The following is a 23,293-nucleotide window of genomic DNA, read 5'->3' as shown; positions in this document are numbered from 1 at the left end:
AAGGAAGAATGTGCAGAATTACGGGGAGAAGGCGGGGGAAAGGAACTGAGGGAATTTCTCTTTCAGAGAGCCAGTGTGGATACGATGGGCTGAATGGCATCCTTCTGCACTGTAACGATTCTGTGATTCCTATTCCACTATGTGATTCTTTTCCTGCATCCATATGCTTTACTGTTTCCACATATTCTCCTGTATACATATCGCTTCCTGCTCCTGTATCAGTTCTTGTTCCTCTATTTGTGGAATTTTTTTTTCTCTATGAAGTCTTACAAAAACCTACATATTACAGCAGAGGAGGCCAATTGTCCCATTGTGCTTGTAACTCTTCAAGTGGAGATACCTATTCTTATTGCGTTGCCCTGCTCTTCCATGTATAATGTTTACTCTTCCGTGTTTCTGTCTGCAGGGACAGTAACGGTGAGAATGGAAACGCTGTGGGCACATCTATACTGCTAGTGCCAATGGAGCTTCTTTACTAGTTAATCAGGAGGGTTATGTTCATGTGGATCTATATTAGTGTGCGCTTGGATCTGTCTGGAGCAGTGTGGATCTATGGATGAGTGTGTGATTATCCAAAAGCTTTTTTTCTATGGAAGACATTTAACAATTATATTTTCAGCAAAGAGGGAGACATTCAGTGTTTTATGTCCAATGTGTGTTGGACACTTAACATGTCAGCTAATTCACCAGCAATCTCAGCATAGTGTTTACAAGAGGTCGGAGGTCAAGCCAGTTCCAGTAAAACTTACCCTTGTCAATTTTAACAGGATAATTTTGAGAGAGAGAAGTGGGAGGGAGAAAGGTAGAGAGAGTAAGAAGGGAAGGAGAGACAGGAGAGGAGAGAGGGGAGGGGAAGGAGAGAGACAGAGAGGAAGAGATGGATTTAGGAATTATAAAAACTGGATTACAGCAGAACTTCAGCTGGATTCAGAGTCGCCGAATAAATTGGTGAAATCATGGTCTGTTAAGGCGAGGTTCATTCTGATAATATCTGTCAAATGAGATGGTGGTATTGAAGGTAAACCAATAAACAATAGAGAAGAGACTGTGGCATGAATCCTGATGTTGTTCTTCAGTTTACAGTGAAGCCAAAACAAAGTCCAGACTGGAGGGTAGGACTGAAATCTGAGCAATGGTCTTGGTGGCCACGAAAAGCACCTCCTGGGAAATGATAAGTGTTTGACAAAACAAAATGGAAATGCCCAGTTATGACAGGCTGTGGTCTCTCCTTTCCATGCGAGTGCTGTATAGTGATGATGGAACAAAAGCCCAGCTTTAGTTTCAATCAGGATGATTCTGTAGGTTCATGGTGTTTTGGAGCATTAACTGAGATACACAGCCAGAACAATGATGATAACCAACAGTACTATTGCAATGCAAATTCCTATAAAGATCATTTTCTGTGGGAAGGGAAGAAAACAACCAGATGAAGCTCAGCATGCAAAAATACGACACAAGAAAACTGCAGCAGCAAACAACACATTCAGAGTGTAACGTTGAGTCCCAGCTGAACACTGACCGTTCCTCACACGCTGTGGAATAATACATCCCAAAAGTATGACATGGCCCTCAACATCTCCCACCCCATGTTTCTATAGCATTGGGTTAGAGGATGTCTAATGGATAACTTGGCAATGTAATACTACAGAGAGGTTTAGTTAGTTAGTCTGTCAGTAACATATTTAGTGGGTACCCTTTGATCAGGACTATATCTGACTGTGAACAGCACATTAGGGCACTGTAGTCCATCATGGAACACATAGCAGCTTCAGGAACAGCTCCAGTAGAGACCGCCCTACAGAGGTCTTAAGGCAGCTTTCGCTTCTTCCATACTATAGAGGCCTCGAGTTCCAGATTGGAAAAAGCTGCCTCTTTCAGTTTGTACATACTTGCTGACCAGTTGCAAACAAGCATCACTCAGAACTTCTCTGTTTTCCATGTAACCTTTGGGTCAGCTTTCCCACAGATCATTGCCCAGTACCAGTGAAATGGCCAGACAACAGAAAGGTGATGGTGCTACCAGGGTAGCAGCACATGCGTGCCCTCGCCACAGCAATCTCCGTGGCGTTGAGGAGGGTAGGGTCAGGTTGCCGATGCAGCATAAGAATTGCAGCCTTACACGAGGTCCATCTCAGGACTTAGCTGTTGTCAGACCAGGGCCAAGAGACTCTCTCTGGCACACATCAGCTTTACACTCAGACAGCATGTAGGGGAAGCAATGTTTAACTGAGTTCAAGCAGCAAACACTGGGCCTCGGAAAATCTGCAACTGAATAAAATTAGTGTTACTTGGCACCAGTTGTCAATGGCAAAATAACAAAATTGCTAGGACTGGAGGACAATGCATTGTGACTTGCTTGATGCATCTGTGCACAACTGTTTGGCTGTTACAGATGTGCACAGTGGAAGGTTGAATTGACATTAGCATGGAAGTCAGAGGTGGTGGTGACCATAACAGTCACAGAGTCGTGGATTTGGTGGAAGTGGGCTGCAGACCCGCTTGCACCATGGCATCACTCTGACAGTTTCTTTGAAAAGCGAGCCTTCCTCAGGCATTTCTCTTCACTCAAATGCAGGTAGGATCACCTCTGCCTGGGTACCCTGGTGGTGGGTATCAGCAGCTGAATGCCATTTGCCCACAGAACTGGACTCATCATCTTTACTACCCTCAAATGCTCCTCTTCCTGTTGCAAGAAGCAAAGTTGGAGTGGAATCCCTAATGGAAAATACAAAAACCCAATGTTTGTTGCCTTAAAAGAAAAAGGGGGTGGTGGGGTGGGGGTCCAGTTCATAGGGAGGTAAATGACAACCAAACAGCAAGTGGCAAAATAAGCAGCAATAGCAAAAAAAAAAATACAGTAATGTTTAGGCAACAGCAGCAACCAGGCACATTTGTTCCTGCAAAATTAATTTCCCTTCAGGGTAGTACCCAGCATCCCAGATCATCAGTTTCATATGCTATAATTAAGACTCATAATAATGACAAATGGGATGTTACCATATTATTACTGCCTTGTTTACATGTACCTGACAGAAATAAAGTGGGTGAGAATCAGCATTATATATAGATCTGTGCTCTATTTCTCACCCTGCCACACACATCACCAGATTACTACAAAATCGGGGTGGGGAGAGGAGGGAATGCAATGGGAAATCTAGGTTATTGAAGAATAGTAATTCACACAGTAATTTGAGTGACCAAAGGACACAACAGCTCCTGTACTGTCACTGAATATTCTGGAGTTAGTTTGTAGCCTTCAGAGGAACTGATCAAATGTCTTGAGCTCCCTATGAAATCTGACCAAATCCATATACAGTAAGTGTAACCTATTTACATTTGTACTCAGATTCTCTGCTAATGTAACTCTGAGTCTTCTGCCTTCTTTAACTGAAGCTAAGCATGTTTACCCCATTCCAGAACTCCTTATTTTAGCCATCAATTGCTAGTTGAAATCTCATCAAAAGCTTTGTGGAAATTCAACTTTATAATGACGACTCCACCTTCCTGGTGGACAGGGAAACAATGTCTGAAAAACTCCAGCGGGTAAGTGAAACATGACCTACTTTGCCAGGATTCTGAGTCTCCTTTTACATGTTAATGCTTTTCCAAGTGTTAACCCATTGCATCTTCAAAATGGTTTTTAAAGACTTGTCCTATGACGGACATTAAATTGCTGGCTATAGATTTCCTTCTTTAAATAATAAAACTTTGTAAACCACTTACTAACCTTCTTGAATCCCTCATAAGTGACAGTTGAAACTTCATTCCCTATTACCATTAAAACCCATGTGTTCAAGTTGTCAGGTGCAGTAACTTTACCTAAGTGTATTCAACCTTTTTAATAACCACATCCATCATTATTGACATATTGCTTAGCTCCTTCATTGCTGTCCCCGGAAACCTGTTATCAGACTCCAGCAATTCTTGGTCATCTCCATGAATATAAATGGATTTGTCGTAGCTGTTTAATTGCAGAATCCAGGTTTCCACCATCATTTTAGGTGGACCGATACACTTGCAGCCATTGTTTAATGAGTATGCCTTTGTAGAACCCTTTATTGTTACTTTCACTGTTCTCAGCATACATTCAGTGTTCCTCTTCACTTCTCCAATTATTTTTTACCTAATTTTGTTTGCAATGATGTTTTATCATAAGCTTCCATCTACTAGATTCTTTACATATTTTAAAAGTTTTCTTATCCTTACTACTTATCTTTACATACCGACTGTAAATCAGTTTTTATTAGAGTAAATTTCAATTTAAGCCTCAGAAATACTTCCTTAAATACTTCTCCATTGCCCTCATTTATGATGTTTTGCAAATAAACATGAGTCATTTGAAACTGTGCTGATATTTGTAACGTTAATACATCAGTATCAAAAGTCTGTTTGTTATTTAAAAAAATGTTGTAACCAAATAAGGTTAACATCTTCATTAAACTTTGCCTTAAGGAATTTCATAAAACATGTTATTCCATGACATGAGTTCAGCCCGAGCGCTTCCAGTTTTAAATTCTAATATTTTGTGTTACATCTTCACAAGCAAGGCTAAGATGGTAACTATGCTCACTGGATCCTACCATGGTCTTCTGGGTCATTAGTAAAGATTAGAGGGTCAAATTTCTGCTCGTTTATGACAGTAATATTAGCACAATTCAGGCAGAATCAGTTGAACCAGCAGGAAATAAATTTAAACACCAGTGAGTTATGCCCTAAATCATTTACATTTGGACTTTTCACGATCTTTTATACTGAGATTCAAGATTTGATTTGCCTGAATCAGGCTCTGCCCACAAAACTGACCAGACCACCCCCCAGATTGAAATTGCAAGATTCTGACAACTACGCTGCTTAAGGAAGGCTCTTCAAATTGCACATTTCTTAGGCACATAGGCAAATATTTTAAAGTTTTTTTTCATATCAAAAAACATACAATGTACTAAGAAATTCACACCAATGAAACTATTAAATGGTTCAGGATAGTTGTTTAAAAGTCAGTTTTGGTGATTTTTAAACCCAGTTACTCACAGATAGAGGACTGGACACTTATTAAAAATGCTTATTTTTGGTAATAAACAAATTTTCAGCTGTATCAACAAACTACACTAGGTTTCTCTTAAACACCTCTTAAATACATCAAGGAATACTTTTTAATGAAATGATTACCTTCTATTATACTCCACGATTGTGCTGGTTCATTGAAGATATTAAGTTTGTGATTATGCAAATTAATTTAATGGCAGGACCTGATTAACATTTTCTCATCTCTGTTTACTGACCACAGTCAGCGAGATTGAGAGTCTGGCTGTCCATCGACTGGGTAGGCTGAGGTCAGGGGAGAATGGAGGCCTCATGGAGGAGATCATAAGACTTAGGGTGTGAATTGGAGGCCTTGTGGAGGGGATCGGAAGGGTTATTGGGAGTGTGTCCGATCACAGGGGGTTGATGGAAGCTGATAATCTGGATCCAGAGGTAAGTGGAAAGTCACTTACTTCCTCAATCCAGCAGCCCTCACCTCCCTTTAGCTGCTGGGTGTCCCAAGGCCTGGCAAACTCCTCCAGCCAAGGTTGAATTTAAAATGGTGGTGAAATCCGAGGCAAGCAACCTCGTTATAATAATTAAATTGCCAATCCGTCTCCTGCATTTGGGTTGGTTGCCGGCTCCCCATCTCACCTCCATTAAAACCAAAAGCAGGCAGGCTGGGGTCAAAATTCGCTTTATTTTTTATTATAATATCTCACACAGCTCAAATCCGCCCGATTTTGGCGGCTAAAATTCACAAGGCTCATAAGTCTATTTCCCATCCATGCCATTGGATTTTATTTTGATATCAGAAAGTGCATATATCATGGGATGCTTTGCATTGGAATAGATTTAACTGCACTAAATATAGGCTGTATCAGAATGGATTAAACTATGATCAATATATTGGTATGTAATATATTGGAATGAATGAAAGGGTGTTAAATGGGTGGATTGTACAAAGACATATCATGTCAGGACAGTCCTGAAGTAGACTTTGCCAATTGAAATCTTTGGCTTGATTGCATCTAGATAATTCCAAGCCAACCTAACAGCATCATAGCAGAGTGTATGGGTATATATTGATTTGATAGATGGCAACAGGCAAATTTTATGAGAAAAGATTCAACTGTACTGAATGCTTCAGCCTAAACTGGCAAATGAAGGTTCCTTTATCTGCTGGCTGCAAGATCTTAGAAAAAATGAAGTCAGTCTTGGTCCATGGCAGTAAATTGCACATAATCTGGCACAGTTGCACTAAAATGACAATCTCTCTTAGGATGGCTTGTGCAGGAACTAGAAAAAAAAATCACACTAACGCAAAAGGGATGTTCATCCGAAACTGAAGTGAAGGCAGCTGGTTACAGTAGGTGGTTACAGTAGAGCAAAGACCTTGTATCAGGCTATGTGGTATCTGCTTGGAGTGCTTGATGCTTACAATGCGCAAGAAAATAGAGAGGAGAAACAGAATGTACTTTAGCCGCTGTGTAGTGCTGGGACACATTATATCCAAATAGACTAATTAGACAGATTGTACCGGAGAGATTTCATTAGGAATGATTGCAATGGGATATAATATAACAGGATGAGTGATATGAGGTGAGGTTTATTTATAAAACACTGCACTGATATTGATTTGACAAGGATTCATTGCATTCTGATACATTATATTGTGACTAGATTAGATTATGTAAGGAGAGATCAGAGGCTTTGGAAAGCATTAAAATAGGATACATAACAATGGGACAAACTGTACTGCCAAAGATCAGGTCAGATTACATCAGTCAGAATCAGAGATCCACTTCATTGGACAGATTATATTCAAATGTTGAATAAATTAGGCCAGAATATATTGCATTAAGGAAGCATGTTCATTTTTATTTTATTTACTCATTCATGGGATGTGGGCGACGCTGTCCAGGTCAGCATTTATTGCCCATCCCTAATTGCCCTTGAGAAGGTGGTGGTGAGCTGCCTTCTTGAACCGCTGCAGTCCATGTGGGGTAGGTACACCCACAGTGCTGTTAGGAAGGGAGTTCCAGGATTTTGACCCAGCGACAGTGAAGGAACAGCGATATAGTTCCAAGTCAGGATGGTGTGTGACTTGGAGGGGAACTTGCAGGTGGTGGTGTTCCCATGTATTTGCTGCCCTTGTCCTTCTAGTTGGTAGAGGTTGCGGGTTTGGAAGGTGCTGTCTAAGGAGCCTTGGTGCTTTGCTGCAGTGCATCTTGTAGATGGTACACACTGCTGCCACTGTGCGTCGGTGGTGGAGGGAGTGAATGTTTGTAGATGGGGTGCCAATCAATGGGCTGCTTTGTCCTGGATGGTGTCGAGCTTCTTGAGTGTTGTTGGAGCTGCACCCATCCAGGCAAGTGGAGAGTATTCCATCACACTCCTGACTTGTGCCTTGTAGATGGTGGACAGGCTTTGCGGAGTCAGGAGGTGAGTTATGCGCCTCAGGATTCCTAGCCTCTGACCTGCTCTTGTAGCCACAGTATTTATATGGCTACTCCAGTTCAGTTTCTGGTCAATGGTAGCCCCTAGGATGTTGATAGTGGGGGATTCAGTGATGGTAATGCTGTTGAATGTCATGGGGAGATGGTTAGATTCTCTCTTGTTGGAGATGGTCATTGCCTGGCACTTGCGTGGCGCGAATGTTACTTGCCACTTATCAGCCCAAGCCTGGATATTGTCCAGGTCTTGCTGCATTTCTACACGGGCTGCTTCAGTATCTGAGGAGTCACGAATGGTGCTGAACATTGTGCAATCATCAGCGAACATCCCCACTTCTGACCTTATGATTGAAGGAAGGTCATTGATGAAGCAGCTGAAGATGGTTGGGCCCAGGACATGTCCTGAAGCTCAGATGATTGACCTCCAACAACCACAACCATCTTCCTTTTGCGCTAGGTATGACTCCAGCCAGTGGAGGGTTTTCCCCCTGATTCCCATTGACCTCAGTTTTGCTAGGGCTCCTTGATGCCATACTCAGTCAAATGCTGCCTTGATGTCAAGGGCAGTCACTCTCACCTCACCTCTTGAGTTCAGCTCTTTTGTCCATGTTTGAACCAAGGCTGTAATGAGGTCAGGAGCTGAGTGGCCCTGGCGGAACCCAAACTGAGCGTCACTGAGCAGGTTATTGCTAAGCAAATGCCGCTTGATGCACAGTGGATGACACCTTCCATCACTTTACTGATGATTGAGAGAAGGCTGATATTGCGGTAATTGGCCGGGTTGGACTTGTCCTGCTTTTTGTGTACAGGACATACCTGGGAAATTTTCCACATTGCAGGGTAGATGCCAGTGTTGTAGCTGTATTGGAACAGGTTGGCTAGGGGCACAGCAAGTTCTGGAGCACAGGTCTTCAGTACTATTGCCGGAATATTGTCAGGGCCCATAGCTTTTGCAGTATCCAGTGCCTTCAGTCGTTTCTTGATATCACGCGGAGTGAATCGAATTGGCTGAAGTCTGGCATCTGTGATGCTGGGGACTTCAGGAGGAGGCCGAGATGGATCATCAACTCGGCACTTCTGGCTGAAGATTGTTGCAAATGCTTCAGCCTTATCTTTCGCACTGATGTGCTGGGCTCCCCCATCATTGAGGTTGGGGATATTTGTGGAGCCACCTCCTCCAGTTAGTTGTTTAATTGTCCACCACCATTCATGACTGGATGTGGCAGGACTGCAGAGCTTAGATCTGATCCATTGGTTATGGGATCGCTTAGCTCTGTCTATCGCATGCTGCTTACGCAGTTTGGCACGCAAATAGTCTTGTGTTATAGCTTCATCAGGTTGGCACCTCATTTTGAGGTATGCCTGGTGCTGCTCCTGGCATGCCCTCCTGCACTCTTCATTGAACCAGGGTTGGTCTCCTGGCTTGATGGTAATGGTAAAGTGGTGGATATGCCGGGCCATGAGGTTTCAGATTGTGGTTGAGTACAATTCTGCTGCTGCTGATGACCCACAGCGCCTCATGGATGCCCAGTTTTGTAGTGCTAGATCTGTTCGAAATCTATCCCATTTAGCACGGTGATAGTGCCACACAACACGACGGACGGTATCCTCAGTGTGAAGGCGGGACTTAGTCTCCACAAGGACTGTGCGGTGGTCACTCCTACCAATACTGTCATGGACAGAAGCATCTGCAGCAGGCAGATTGGTGAGGACGAGGTCAAGTATGTTTTTCCCTCGTGTTGGTTCCCCCACCACCTGCCGCAGACCCAGTCTAGCAGCTATGTCCTTTAGGACTCGGCCAGCTCAGTCAGTAGTGGTGCTACTGAGCCACTCTTGGTGATGGACATTGAAGTCCCCCACCCAGAGTACATTTTGTGCCCTTGCCACCCTCAGTGCTTCCTCCAAGTGGTGTTCAACATGGTGGAGTACTGAGTCCTCAGCTGAGGGAGGGCGGTAGGTGGTAATCAGTAGGAGGTTACCTTGCCCATGTTTGACCTGATGCCATGAGACTTCATGGGGTCCGGCGTCGATGTTGAGGACTCCCAGGGCAACTCCCTCCCTACTGTAGACCACTGTGCCACCATCCCTGGTGGGTCTGTCTTGCCGGTGGGATCACATACCCGGGGATGGTGATGGCCATGTCTGGGACATTGTCTATAAGATATGATTCCGTGAGTATGACTATGTCAGGCTGTTGCTTGACTAGTCCATGGGACAGCTCTCCCAACTTTGGCACAAGCCCCCAGATGTTAATAAGGAGGACTTTGCAGGGTCGACAGGGCTGGGTTTGCCGTTGTCGTTTCTGGTGCCTCGGTCGATGCCGGGTGGTCCGTCCGGTTTCATTCCTTTTTATTGACTTCGTAGCGGTTAGGTACAACTGAGTGGCTTGCTGGGCCATTTCAGAGGGCTTGTAAGAGTTAACCACATTGCTGTGGGTCTGGAGTCACATGTAGGCCAGACCAGGTAAGGACAGCAGATTTCCTTCCCAAAGGACATTAGTGAACCAGATGGGTTTTTACAACAATCGACAATGGTTTCATGGCCATCATTAAACTAGTTTTTATTTCCAGATTTTTTATTAATTAAATTCAAATTCCACCTTCTGCTGTGGTGGGATTCGAACCCATGTTTCCAGAGAAATACCCTGGGTCTCTGAGTTACTAGTCCAATGATAATACCACTAAGCCACCGCCTATTGAGTCAGATACTGGGATGGATAATGGGTGAACATTAGTACAGTCTCAGGATAAGGGAGATGGTAAAGTTCAATACTTTTTCAGTTCCCTACTATTTAACTGAATGGTCAAGTCACCACATGCAGAAGCTCTGCCCCTAATATGCCACCAACCAACACTGTAAATAGAGCTGGTGCTTTCTGCTACGATGCCACCTTACAATTGGCTGCTCTGATGTGGTAGAAAGTGTGAATGAAAGGACTAGCAATCTAAAAGCTGATCAGAAAATGGTTTCAAGGACAGGAAAAAGGAATGGAAGAACCACAGAATGCAATGTCAGCAAAGTGAATGTTTCTCAGCCACGTTTCCACGTCCGCAGGGTTTGTCTTCCCTCTCAGACTATTCTCAACTGACATTCTTTAACACGTGTCACAGAACTGAACAATATCTCTGCGACATATACCACTGACAGTGAGCCCAACCAGACAGCAACACTGACTAGCAACTAATATAGTCCACAGGATGACTGGTGCCCAATACAGTCCTCAGGTGAACCATGTGAAAACAAGGCTCGAGAAACAGTTTTTTCTGTGGTCTCCTGTGAAGGGATTGGGGAAGCACAATTCACAAATGGAGTCACCCATGCCACATGCTGGAGCATTACTCACCCGTCGCGCTTTACTCTGGTACTTAACCGCCTTTTTTGTGTCGGATACTGCCCTCTCTACGTAGTCAACTGAGTGCTCAACGTTGTACTCGATCCTGTCTATCATCTCTCCCTGGGCATTGAGGAAAAGAGCAGAGAAACATGAAAATAACAGATCTTCTCTGGGTGCCATTCTCTGTGGCCACTTACCCGTCTGCTTGTACCCTGAAAATTAACTGCTTTTTTTGTGTTGTTCTTTGCCTGACCGACATAATCCGCTGCATCGGTGACATTCCGCTCGATGCTGTTGACCACATCACCCTGAAACAAAAGGAAAAGGGTTCACATCCACGAAGAGCCCAGACACTCCGAGGACACACAACGCAAGAATCACCCCTTTGACCTGCTCATCTGCCCACACCTTGTAGCAGTCCCTAAGCCCGGGTGATGCCTCCAGGCGGCTTCACGCTTAGCCCCGCAGTAACTCCTGCCCTGTTGTATGGAGCTCATCCTTCTACCTAGCTGAATGGAAACTCAACGTGGGGGGAAACACAGTGCAAAAAGCCATGCCCCGCCATGGCACAGTGAACCCTTCACATTCTCTAGGATTCGCTTATCAGATCATTCCATCACTCCCACGAGGAGAGTTGAAGTTACTAAAGATATGGATTTAGTTTTGAATCTTAACAAGTAATGATTTCATTTATTTAAACGGAGGGTTTCTAGACTCTATTGCTGCTGTTCAGAACTTTTAAATTGGATAAGAATTCCTCTGGACATGATATGTATCTGTAGATTTTTCTTGGCTCGCCCCTAAGGGAAGGTCCATTTCAGCAGCTGCAAAGTTCAGGGAAAAGGCCTGTTTCATTGAGTCTTCATCGGGTGACGGCCCAAAACAACCCATGCCACTGACATGGGAGGGAATATTCCCATTGTTATTTTTCTCCCAGCTGCCCCAAATCCCCAATGATGGGAAGGCCAAAGATGGGAGGTAACATTTAAAAAAAATGTTTGAGCCACCTCCCCCCACAAACCACCTACATCCACCCCAGGATGTTTAGGTCTAACTGAGACCTTCTGATTACTGGTCTCTGTCTGCAGCCAAAAGGACCCAACATGTTGCTGCAGGGCCTGAGTGATCTGTCCCTTCCAGCACCTGGCACTGCCAAGGGTCAGGAAATTACAGCACTTTTACATGTGCTGCTCCTGTCCAGTGTTAGCATGGAGGAGGAGGGAGCAGGAAAATCTGCCCTTTCATATGCTGGCTATTCCTCATTTATGCAGTGACCAGAGGAATTCTTACCCACTCACAGTTTGAGAATAAGCAGCTGCATTGAGACTGCCTCTGTATCCTGGGCCCAGCACTGTGCTGGGACCCACCCATGGGATGTAGCTAGTAGTGAGCGGCAGCTCTACCCAGCAGCTCTGGTTGCTGGTATTCACCAGGCCTTGGGCAATGGGAGGAACCATGTGAATAATCCTGCAGTTCCACAAGACTGCATGCTCAGTAGGGTTAGTGATATGTTTCTGCATTAACAAAAATACCTGAGATCATGCAAGTAGTTTGTCGTACATGCCATCATGCAAATTACACAGTTACTGCATGCTACAGAGAGATGCCATTACCTGCAGGACTCCACCATCCAGTCCAGGGTATGAGCAGCAGGAGAAAACATAGGCTGTTACCAGCATAGGCAGAACAGGCTCACAGGCAGAGTCTCCCAGTGACACTGTGAATCAGCACTACAGTGAGCTCTATTACAATTCTATTCCTTCCTCTCCATGTACTCACTTTAGTCTATTTTGTTTTATTTTTCCATAATCCCCTGTGTTTTTGGCCCGCATAGCAGAAACCCTTCTTCCAGCTCTTGCACAGTGTTGGAGGGAGTGCAGGGGTGATGGTGAGTGATTGGAGTGGGAGATCTTAGTAAGTGGTCAGATGGGCGCTCATTACTATCATGGAGGCGGGGTCATCTTTGATAGTGACGAGGAAGGGGAAGGCAGGAAAATTTCATATGTGAAGCAGCTATCCTCCCCTTAGCAACTGGTAAGACACTTGGCTGAGCCAGAAGCCCCACTCCAGAGACTTGAATGTATAGATATGCTGTCACTCCAGTGCAGTACTGAGGGAGCACTGCCCTGTCAGAGGTGCCATTTTGTGGAATAGGTTCGGGAGACTGAATGGCCTGCTCCTGTTCCTATACACCTACTGGTGATTTGTCCCAATGCTGGGGAATGATAATGGAGCTAACACATCATTGTGAACAGGTTCTATCGTTACTGTGTCAGACCATCATTCAACCTGCTTATCACCTGGACTCTGGACAATCCTGAAATTTGCTAACTCTGCCAGTATCAACTCTACCTTATCAAGTGAGAGTGAGTGCTGAATAGGGCAGGTATTTCCCCCACCCCAAAGTGAATATCTTGCTCCCAGGCCCCTTGAAATGAATGTCAACATAATTGGAGATTTTTCACAAATAGAAGCCCAGAGTCTCACATAGGGAGTGGGGGTGATGTCACTGTGCTCAGGCCTAATCTCCAGTGGCAACACTCATATTTAGCAGGAGGAAATTGTACATCTTTCCGTTGTACTAATTTTAATGGACAGGGAGATTACAGCACCACTTGTGGAGGAAGCATGGGCTACCCATTGACTGGAGGGTGGAGAGGGGTGGGTTGGGGGGGGGGGGGGGGTGCGGCTGGGGCACATGATATCATTTCCAGTTAATTTCTCTGCCTGGACTTGTGGAACTGTTGTTTCCTGGGTAGGGCCCACCTGAAACCTGACACTAAGAGGACAGTGCCTTTCATGGAGCAGTGAGGTAAACGTCCTTTCTAGTGTGTTACTGAGTCATACAGCTCAAGAAGATCTGAAGTTCTGTCCTCAATCTGTGCTTACGTTAGGGTGTTGGTAAAGGCAGTGCGATTGGACTCAGCACCACTTGGGAGAGGAAAAGTGGTAAGTGGAGAAAACTGGAAGGATGATTCAGGGATGAAGACTGAAAACTAAAAAGTAAGAACACACAGCTTCATACTCGGGTCAGTCTACAATGGACACACAGTTGATGGATTACACATAGCAACTACCCTGAGTGTAACATTACCCTTTAACATTAACAATGACACTCATTGTTGCCTGATAGTTTCACAAGCACAATGTAAAGTGAAGTGATATTTCTAACTTATACACACCCACAAAGACACATACACAATTCATCTGATCAGTATGTTGTGGCAGCTAGAATCAGCATCATCATGGAGACATAAAGGATTTAAATTCTATCTGATATTACTGACCAAGCTGGGTCTATTCTCCATTTAGTCCTTAGCTAGTATTTGTGGTACAGGTTCAGGATGAGAACTTTCTGTTCATTCCTTCTCTTACCTGGCTTTCCACCAGCATTGCCATGTCCATGAACATATCGTGCAGCTCACGGATACAGTTCTCCAGTTTGATGATCTCATGGTGTCGTGTCTCAATCTCATTCAGTGCCTGCTTCGTAATGTTCGAGTCCATTATGATCTATGGGAAAAAGCAGATGAAGAATCAGCTGATCGCCCTGTCAAGACCTTCAGCATTACTGCACCTCTACTTCATGTGAAGACCGTCTCCACATCGGCACTACCAATGCTCAACAAGTATTCAGAAGTTGAGAGAGACACACCCCACGTCATAGTCCATTAACTGATGAGACAACAAGTGAGTCCCCTGATCCGGGCCCTTTGTCAAAGTGGTTCTGAGATGTGAAAGCATTGCTACAGACACCGTTTTTAAAAATAATGTCGCAGATGGAAACGCCTTCACGTAAAGCCACCTCACAGCGATCATCCTGTGAATCCGTGCCTGGTGCTCCATGGTCAACAGAACATTGCTGCTTCATGATCAACAGGATGCCAATAACACTGGCGCTCTACAGTCTACACCTTCACAGGGTAGCTAGGGATGGACAATAAATGCAGCATAGTCGGCAACATCCCCATCCCAAGAACAAGTTAAGCTAAACTTAAATATATTTCAAGCCAGTAATTCACCAACAGATTGATGCTCCTGGGCCTACAACAGAAAATCCAACTTCACTACCAAACCAAACCAATCATGAACTGTAGCTTATGTCATGGAACTGTAGTTTTTTTCCTCCTCTGTTTTAAAACTAAGGGGGGTTGTGTACCTTGAAGGCAGAGAGAGAAGCTTTTAGATTCTCTGGACACAGTGTGCCAGCAGCAAGCCTGTTTCCTAGGCAACAAAAGGAGACAGAATGCCACCTGATGTACTGTATCAGTTGCCTGTGTGTAAAGACTGGCTAGAACCGGTTTGATCTGGAGAACAGCGAAGCGTGCTCACTGAAGGAAGCATCTCTCTCTCTTAGTAGAAAAATATACATTATCTAAATGCTGTGGATTGCCTAAGGAGGTAACAAAAACCCTGAAAAGGAAATCTTTGTATTGTTGGAGGTAGCAAATTCCTTTTTACTTCCAATCTCTAAGAAGTCTTTGCCTCAGGAGTGATTTTCCGTTGCCTTTTTGTGTTTCTGGGAGTTCTGGGATTCTCAGTCAAGTTTCTACTGATAGACTGCCGATTTAAAAATCCAAGTAGACCAGTCGCTATACTCAAATAAAAGCAAAATACTGCGGATGCTGGAAATCTGAAACAAAAACAAGAAATGCTGGATTCACTCAGCAGGTCTGGCAGCATCTGTGGAAAGAGAAGCAGAGTTAACGTTTCGGGTCAGTGACCCTTCGCTATACTCCTTGTTGAAAGAACTGTGTGTCGCCTGCTGCAAACGAAGTGCTTTGAATGCCTATCCATGAAAGACTGTTCGTCAACTTTGCCTGGAGACTTCGAGTGGCATCTGACTGTTCGGCTCTGGAACATCTCACTGAACCGGGAACATGAAGAAAAGAGATAGAGACCCTTAGAAAATAGGTGACATGTTTAGATAGAGGATCTGGATCGGCGCAGGCTTGGAGGGCCGAAGGGCCTGTTCCTGTGCTGTAATTTTCTTTGTTCTTTGTTCTTTTATAACCCACAAAGACTTACAACCCAGTTATTTATTTATTTCAAAGAAACAGCTCTAATTTTATTGAAACCGGTTAACCATTGGTTTTTTGGATGTATGTGTATGTGCCTGAAGATTAGGATAAATAAGAAGCTATAAGGTCTTTAGACATAGGTTTATCTCAATATTGTTTAAGATTTAGTTATGTAATAAATAGTTAATTTGTTGTCATTTAAAGAGACCTGGCTTGGTCTGTTTTATTCTGGAGGGTTAATAAAGTGTTTAAATTGGCTAATTTCCAGTCGGTGGGAAAACTTTAATAATATACTATGACTTGTGGAGCAATGGGACTGAATTGACAATGCATTACTCCCACCTCGGTCGTATCACTTAACATTTGTCCCCTTTTAATCTGATAAACTGATATGATTTAAAACTGTGTTAGATCAGGCTTTCATTATTGATCAGATCCAATGCTTGTGTATCACATCCCAGCAGGTTGCAGCACAATTGCTCTTGTGAAGCCTTTGTCAAGGCAACTCCTAGATTTTGGCTCAAGGCTAGGTGTAGACAGATGCTTTGGATGAAGGTCAGCTTCCTTTATTGGGGAGAAATCCTATCCTCAATCAAGTTTGTGCACAAAGAAGGAGAAATACTTAGCTAAATGCTGTAAAAACATCAAGGGAGGAAAGGAGTGAGGAGTCAGATTCAGGATTAAGCAAAAAGTGGAGGGTTCGCAGAACGTATACATAGGGCCCTACCAAATTCACAGTCAAATTGTACAAATTTCATGGTCACGGCATTTTAAGAATTGTGAATTTCATCATTTCACATATTTAAATGGTAAATTTCATGGTGTCACAACAAACCATGAAAATTATATACTTAAAACAAAAAAGACAAAGGAGGTTTTTGGTTTCAAGTGGCATTTATTGGACACTCACCGACTATTGTAACAAGTTGACTATAAACGGGTCACATTCTTTACTCACTGAAGTCAGTGGCCAAATGTGAACATGGAGCAAGCTGCAATTATCTCTTTCTTTATTCCCTGTCTCTAGGCTGTAAATACCAGTCCGCGTTTAGAAACGGCTCTCACCATGTCCACAGAGTTTATCACAATGTGTAGCAAAAACCTTCGGTAGGTAGTCCTGTCGTAGTTTATTTGCACTTGGCGAGCAACCACCATTTTGCACATTACATTGAATGAAATACCCACAACTTTGGGTTATCAAGTTTTTCCAATGGTATGTTGGCGCTTGCAAAAGCATCCATGAGTTCCATTCTAACCAACTGACATTTTTCTGAGCTCTCTGTCAACTTCTTACAAAGAAATGAAATCGTTACTTTTTTTGACTGATTGATTTCCAGCAGTGCAGTTTTGGATGCTCTCTTTCTATTGCGATGGCTTTCGGGCTCTAAGTGACGCTGAACCGTTGCCCACCATGTATGATCCAATGAAACATTGCAGCTTGTACAAATCAGTATACCACCATTGGCATGTGGATTTTGGCTGTCAAATTCTTACACTCGATGTGCTGCAGTAATGGTTGTGGCCATTTTTGATTTGATCATTCTGGCATTCTCACTTATCTGCTAATACTTGAGAATGCTTCTCTCAAAACTGCACCGGAAGCCGTCCTTCATCTACCAATCAGCGAGTTGAGCCTTTGTCAATAAGTAAAATGTGTGAAGTTTGCAGAATGGCCGATTTCATGGAAGACCCAAGATTCCATGGTCCATGACACATTTTTCACAGTCGTGAATTTGGTAGGGCACTATTTATACAGACTGATGATGGATCTAACACTGTGAGGTGGAACCGGTCCTTAGTCACCTTCATTAGTGCTGCAATCTAGGGAAGGATGTCACCAATGCAGTCCTGAGGCACTGAAACAACCTGGTTTTAACTGTGTGTAAGTGAATGGGTTTTGAGTGAATGCAAATCTTGCCCCAGGAATCTTGACCTAAGTCTTTGAACAAATAGTTGTCCTTTATCCTTCAGCCAATTTCGTATCCATTCCTACTATCCACCTGTAACCCCCAAGTTTTCAAATTTGACTCAGAACTTTGTCCAATGTCTTTTGGATGTCGAAATACACTGCATTGTAGGGTCTCGAAAGCAGTTAAGCAGGTTGATCAGGAAGGATCATCTGTGTTGATTGCTGTTTGTTTGGTTAATATTGTACAGATAATCCTCAAATTTACTCCTGGTAATCAATTCCATTGTTTCAAAGCATCCCCCACAACACTGATTGCTTTGCCAATTTCAGTAGCACTAGGTCTCAGGCCTATTTGGGTGATGGCTGTCCATCTTCTGGTGACCACCTAGCCCATTAGTTCTAATGTCCAAGGAACCAGAGCTCTTCCCTCCTTCACCAGTGATCCATCAATGCAGTGACCTCTCTTATTTTATTATTTCTATACTGAACTGTTTTTTAAAAATTCATTTCATGGGATGTGCCAGGCCAGCATTTATTGCCCATCCCTACTTGCCCATAAGAAGGTGGTGGTGAGCTGCCATCTTGAACTGCTGCAGTCCATGTGGGATAGGTACACCCACAGTGCTATTAGGAAGGGAGTTCCAGGATTTTGACCCAGTGACAGTGAAGTCAGGATGGTGTGTGACTTGGAGGGGAACTTGCAGGTGGTGATGTTCCCATGCAACTGCTGCCCTTGTCCTAGGTGGTAGAGGTCGCGGATTTGGAAGGTGCTGCCTGAGCAGCCTTGGTGCATTGCTGCAGTGCATCTTGTAGATGATACACACTGCTGCCACTGTGTGTCAGTGGTGGAGGGAGTGAATGTTTGTGGATGGGGTGCCAAGCAAGTGGGCTGCTTTGTCCTGGATGGTGTTGAGCTTCTTGAGTGTTGTTGGAGCTGCACCCATCCAGGCAAGTGGAGAGTATTCCATCACACTCCTGACTTGTGCCTTGTAGATATCGGACAGGCTTTGAGGAGTCAGGAGGTGAGTTACTCGCTGCAGGATTCCTAGCCTCTGACCTGCTCTTGTAGCCACGATATTTATATGGCTACTCCAGTTCAGTTTCTGGTCAATGGTAGCCCCTAGGATGTTGATAGTGGGGGATTAGGCGATCATAATGCCATTGAATGTCAAGGGGAGATGATTAGATTCTCTCTTGTTGGAGATGGTCATTGCCTGGCATTTCTGTGATGCAAATGTTTCTTTCTTTTTCTTTTTTTTCTTCTTCTTTCTTTTGGGCCTCCTTATCTCGAGAGACAATGGATACGCGCCTGGAGGTGGTCAGTGGTTTGTGAAGCAGCGCCTGGAGTGGCTATAAAGGCCAATTCTGGAGTGACAGGCTCTTCCACAGGTGCTGCAGAGAAATTTGTTTGTTGGGGCTGTTGCACAGTTGGCTCTCCCCTTGCGCCTCTGTCTTTTTTCCTGCCAACTACTAAGTCTCTTCGACTCGCCACAATTTAGCCCTGTCTTTATGGCTGCCCGCCAGCTCTGGCGAATGCTGGCAACTGACTCCCACGACTTGTGATCAATGTCACACGATTTCATGTCGCGTTTGCAGACGTCTTTATAACGGAGACATGGACGGCCGGTGGGTCTGATACCAGTGGCGAGCTCGCTGTACAATGTGTCTTTGGGGATCCTGCCATCTTCCATGCGGCTCACATGGCCAAGCCATCTCAAGCGCCGCTGACTCAGTAGTGTGTATAAGCTGGGGATGTTACTTGCCACTTATCAGCCCAAGCCTGGATATTGTCCAGTCTTGCTGCATTTCTACACGGACTGCTTCAGTATCTGAGGAGTTGTGAATGGTGCTGAACATTGTGCAATCATCAGCGAACTTTTCTACTTCTGACCTTATGATTGAAGGAAGGTCATTAATGAAGCAGCTGAAGATGGTTGGGCTAGGACACTACCCTGAAGGATTCCTGCAGTGATGTCCTGGAGCTGAGATGATTGACCTCCAACAACCACAACCATCTTCCTTTGCGCTAGGTACGATTCCAACCAGTGGAGAGTTTTCCCCCTGATTCCCATTGACTCCAGTTTTGCTAGGGCTCCTTGATGCCATACTCGTTCAAATGCTGCCTTGATGTATGTGATACCACGAGTAATCCTGAGATTACGACTTCTGAGGTCCTGCTTTTTGGTCCATCTCTTCATTTCCAGAAGTCCCTTTGCAGTACTTCAATTCTACATCTTCCTATGTCATTTCCTCCAAAATGAATGATGGCTTCAAGCTGTTTCCCTCTCCTAAATCTTTGTGCCCATTCTGATATCACTTACCCTGGCACCTGGGAGGTAACACACCATTCAAAGCTCTTGATTGTGAATACAGATAAGCCTGCCTTTTCCCTGACCATAGAATCCTCTCATTGCTGAATTTCACATTACCCTCTTTGCCAACTACTCGCTCCATAGTGCTATTGATTTACTTCTGGCTGCCCTCCAGAATTGCTGTCATTTGCCACAGGTATTCAGTATTAAATACTTATTTGTCAATTCACCATTTTTAGTAAATCCCTGTACTGTCTCCAGTCTCCTTTTTGTACCCACTTCCGACAACAGCTTGTGTTTACATTGCACTTTTAATGTAATAAAATGTCCCAAGGCACTTCACAGGAGCGTTATAAAACAAAATTTGACACCAAGCCACAGAGATATTGGATCTGAAAGCGAGGTAGGTTTTAAAGGACAGATAAAGAAGTTTAAAAAACTAAGAGAGGTAGAGAGGGAAGAGGTTTAGGGAGGGAATTCCAGAGCTGTGGGCTGAGACAGCTGAAGACCTGGCCAGCAATGGTGGAGTGATTAAAATCGGAAATGCTCAAGAGGCCAGATTTAGAGGAGTGCCAGAGCGTTATGGGGCTGGAAGAGATTACAGAGATAGGGAGGGCTGAGGTCATGGAGGGATTTAAAAGAAGGGATGAGAATTTTAAAATGGAAACATTGCTTACCTGGGAGCCAGCATAGGTCAATGAGCACAGAGGTGATGGGTGAATGGGAGTTGGTGCGAGTTAGGACATGGGCAGCAGTTTACAGAGGGTAGAACATGGGAGACTGGCCAGCAGTGCATTAGAATAGTCAAGTTTAGAGGGAACAAAGACATGGATGAGGGTTTCAGGAGCAGATTCGCTAAGGCAAGGCAGAAACGAGCGATGTTGTGGAGATGGATGTAGGTGGCATTAATGATGGCGCAGACATGTAGTTGGAAACTTATCTAGGGGTCAGATATGACACCATGGTTATGAACAGTCTGGTTCAGCCTCAGATAATTGCCTGGGAGAGCGGTGGAGTCTTTGGCTGGGGAACAGAGTTTGGAGCGGGGACTGAAGACAATAGCTTCAGTCTACCCAATATTTAATTGGAGGAACTTTCTGCACATTCAGTACTGGATGTAGGACAAGCAATCTGACAATTTAGAGACAGTGGAGGGGCAGAGAGAAGTGGTGGTGAGGTACAGCTGTGTATCTTCAGCATACATGTGAAAACAAATGTTCTTTTCCAAAGATGTCACCGAGGGGCAGCATGTAGATGAGAAATAGGAGGGGGCCAAGGATAGATCCTTGATGGACACCAGAGATAACGTTGCAGGAATGGGAAGAGAAGCCACTGACTTCCCTTTCTCAATAACTCACTCCTCTTGCAGAGTGACCAATTCCTGGAATGCACATTTCAAGAACCTGTCAGTCTCCAAATCTGATGATTCGAGTGCAGCCGCTCCTTGAGTTCAAAAACCTTGAGCTCAAATGCAAGAGGTCAGAGACACTTCCCACATGCATAGTCATCCCAGTAACATGAAACATGCAGGATCTCTCACATTGTGCAGGTACCACACATCAAGAGCTTCAGCTACCCCCATCTGCATCTCTCTAAGGCTAAACTCAACCCTTTCTTGGCCTTTCACACTCCATTGCTTTCTTTCTGCTCAGGACAAGTAAACTCAAATTTTTACTTACTTAATGTACACAATAGCTCAATGGTCACAGGAAGGAATGACCAGATGATAGCTATCCATATGACTTCTGAAACAAAGAAATGAATCTAATACTAGCTCAGTCAACAGTTGGGACAGAATAAAGAAGTTTAAAAAACTAAATTGAAATAAATGGAAGTCAACACCCAATAAATAAGTAAATATTTCAGTCTCAAACACTCACTGTCACTGAGTCACTGACAATAAACCCTGTCACGCTCAAGAGAAGTGCAGTGATGAAAATACCAAACTGAAGAGCTATTAAAAAAATTGATTTTTTCTTTATAAAGTGGACAATGTGCTGCAAAATGGCTGCCGAAGGTCAGACGACCTGGCCCTATACATTCAAACTGTCTCACTGTTAAGGACAAAAAGACACTTTCAGGCTAGGAGGGGTCAAGTACACCCATCCTGAAACCGTCAAGAGACATTCCTGAAATGAATGGGTTCTTCTGAATAAGGGTGTGAAATAGCCACATCCTGGGTCATTGTGTGGTCACAACAGGGAGGGGGCCATGCGTCTCCTAACAGAGGCTAATGGGAGAGATTTTTACCTTAAAAGGTAGCTCTCTGGAGAGAGAGATCAAAAGAACATCACAGAGAAGAAGTCCAGCCAGTGACTGTGCAAAGGCCAGCCAAAACAAGAAAGGAGCCACTACCAAATGCATCTTCCCCTCCCTTCCCCTGTCAGCCTTCCGAAGGGATCATTCCCTCTGCGACACCATCATCCACTCCTCCATTACCCACACCACCTCGTCCCCATCCCACGGCACCTTCCTCTGCAATAGCAGGAGGTGTAATACGTGTCCATTTACCTCCTCTCTCCTCACTATCCCAGGCCCCAAACACTCCTTTCAGGTGAAGCAGCGATTTACTTGTACTTCTTTCAATTTAGTATACCGTATTCGCTGATCACAATGTGGTCTCCTTTAAATTGGGGAGACGAAACGCAGATTGTGTGACCGCTTTGCGGAACACCTCCACTCAGTCCGTAAGCATGACCTCGAGCTTCCAGTTTCTGGCCATTTCAACACACCCCCCCTGCTCTCAGGCTCACATCTCTGTCCTGGGATTGCTGTAGTGTTCCAATGACGATCAATGCAAGCTCGAGGAATAGCATCTCATTTACCAATTAGGCACACTACAGCCTGCCGGACTGAACATTGAGTTTAATAATTTCAGAGCATGACGGGTCCCTTTTTTATGCTTAGTTATTTTTTCTTTTTTTCGTTTTCCTTTTTTATTTGGTTATTTTATTTTAGGTTTTTCAGTTTGTTTAGTTTGTTTCCACTGTGCTTACCCATTGTTTTGGTTTTTTTAATGTGTTTTTTTATGTTTGTGCTTGGAGTGCTCTATGCTTTACAGTCATTCACACCCTATCTGTACTAACACTTTGTTTTTCAGCACACCATTAACATACCGTTCGCCTTTGTTCCATGACCTTCCGGTCAGTTATTCTCTGTGACCATGTCCTATCAACACCTTCACCTTGGTTATCTCTTGCCCCACCTCCGCTTTACTTACTTAAAACCTTTTAAATTTCTAA

General features: G+C 44.1%; 1 protein-coding gene across 2 annotated transcripts in view; it reads right to left on the bottom strand.

Annotated features, from left to right (window-relative positions):
• Nucleotides 1-1,010: 1,010 nt before the first annotated feature.
• Nucleotides 1,011-23,293, bottom strand: part of LOC137346642 (syntaxin-1A-like) — a 320,432-nt gene continuing 298,149 nt past the window's right edge. Inside the window, exons 8-10 of one of the 2 annotated variants that reach the window (XM_068010271.1) lie at nt 14,185-14,322; nt 11,007-11,117; nt 1,011-1,400 (exon numbers count right to left, since the gene is read on the bottom strand). In XM_068010271.1, coding sequence (XP_067866372.1) covers nt 1,323-1,400; nt 11,007-11,117; nt 14,185-14,322 — 327 coding nt within the window. In that variant the 3' untranslated portion in view covers nt 1,011-1,322. Of the gene's footprint in view, nt 1,401-10,835; nt 11,118-14,184; nt 14,323-23,293 lie in introns of those variants that run through there. The other variant, XM_068010270.1, reaches the window with a different exon arrangement.

This window comes from Heterodontus francisci, chromosome 30 (assembly GCF_036365525.1).
Source record: "Heterodontus francisci isolate sHetFra1 chromosome 30, sHetFra1.hap1, whole genome shotgun sequence".
NCBI classification, from domain to species: domain Eukaryota; kingdom Metazoa; phylum Chordata; class Chondrichthyes; order Heterodontiformes; family Heterodontidae; genus Heterodontus; species Heterodontus francisci.
Note: the sequence above shows the minus strand (reverse complement) of the source record. Positions and strands in the feature narration are given on the sequence as shown.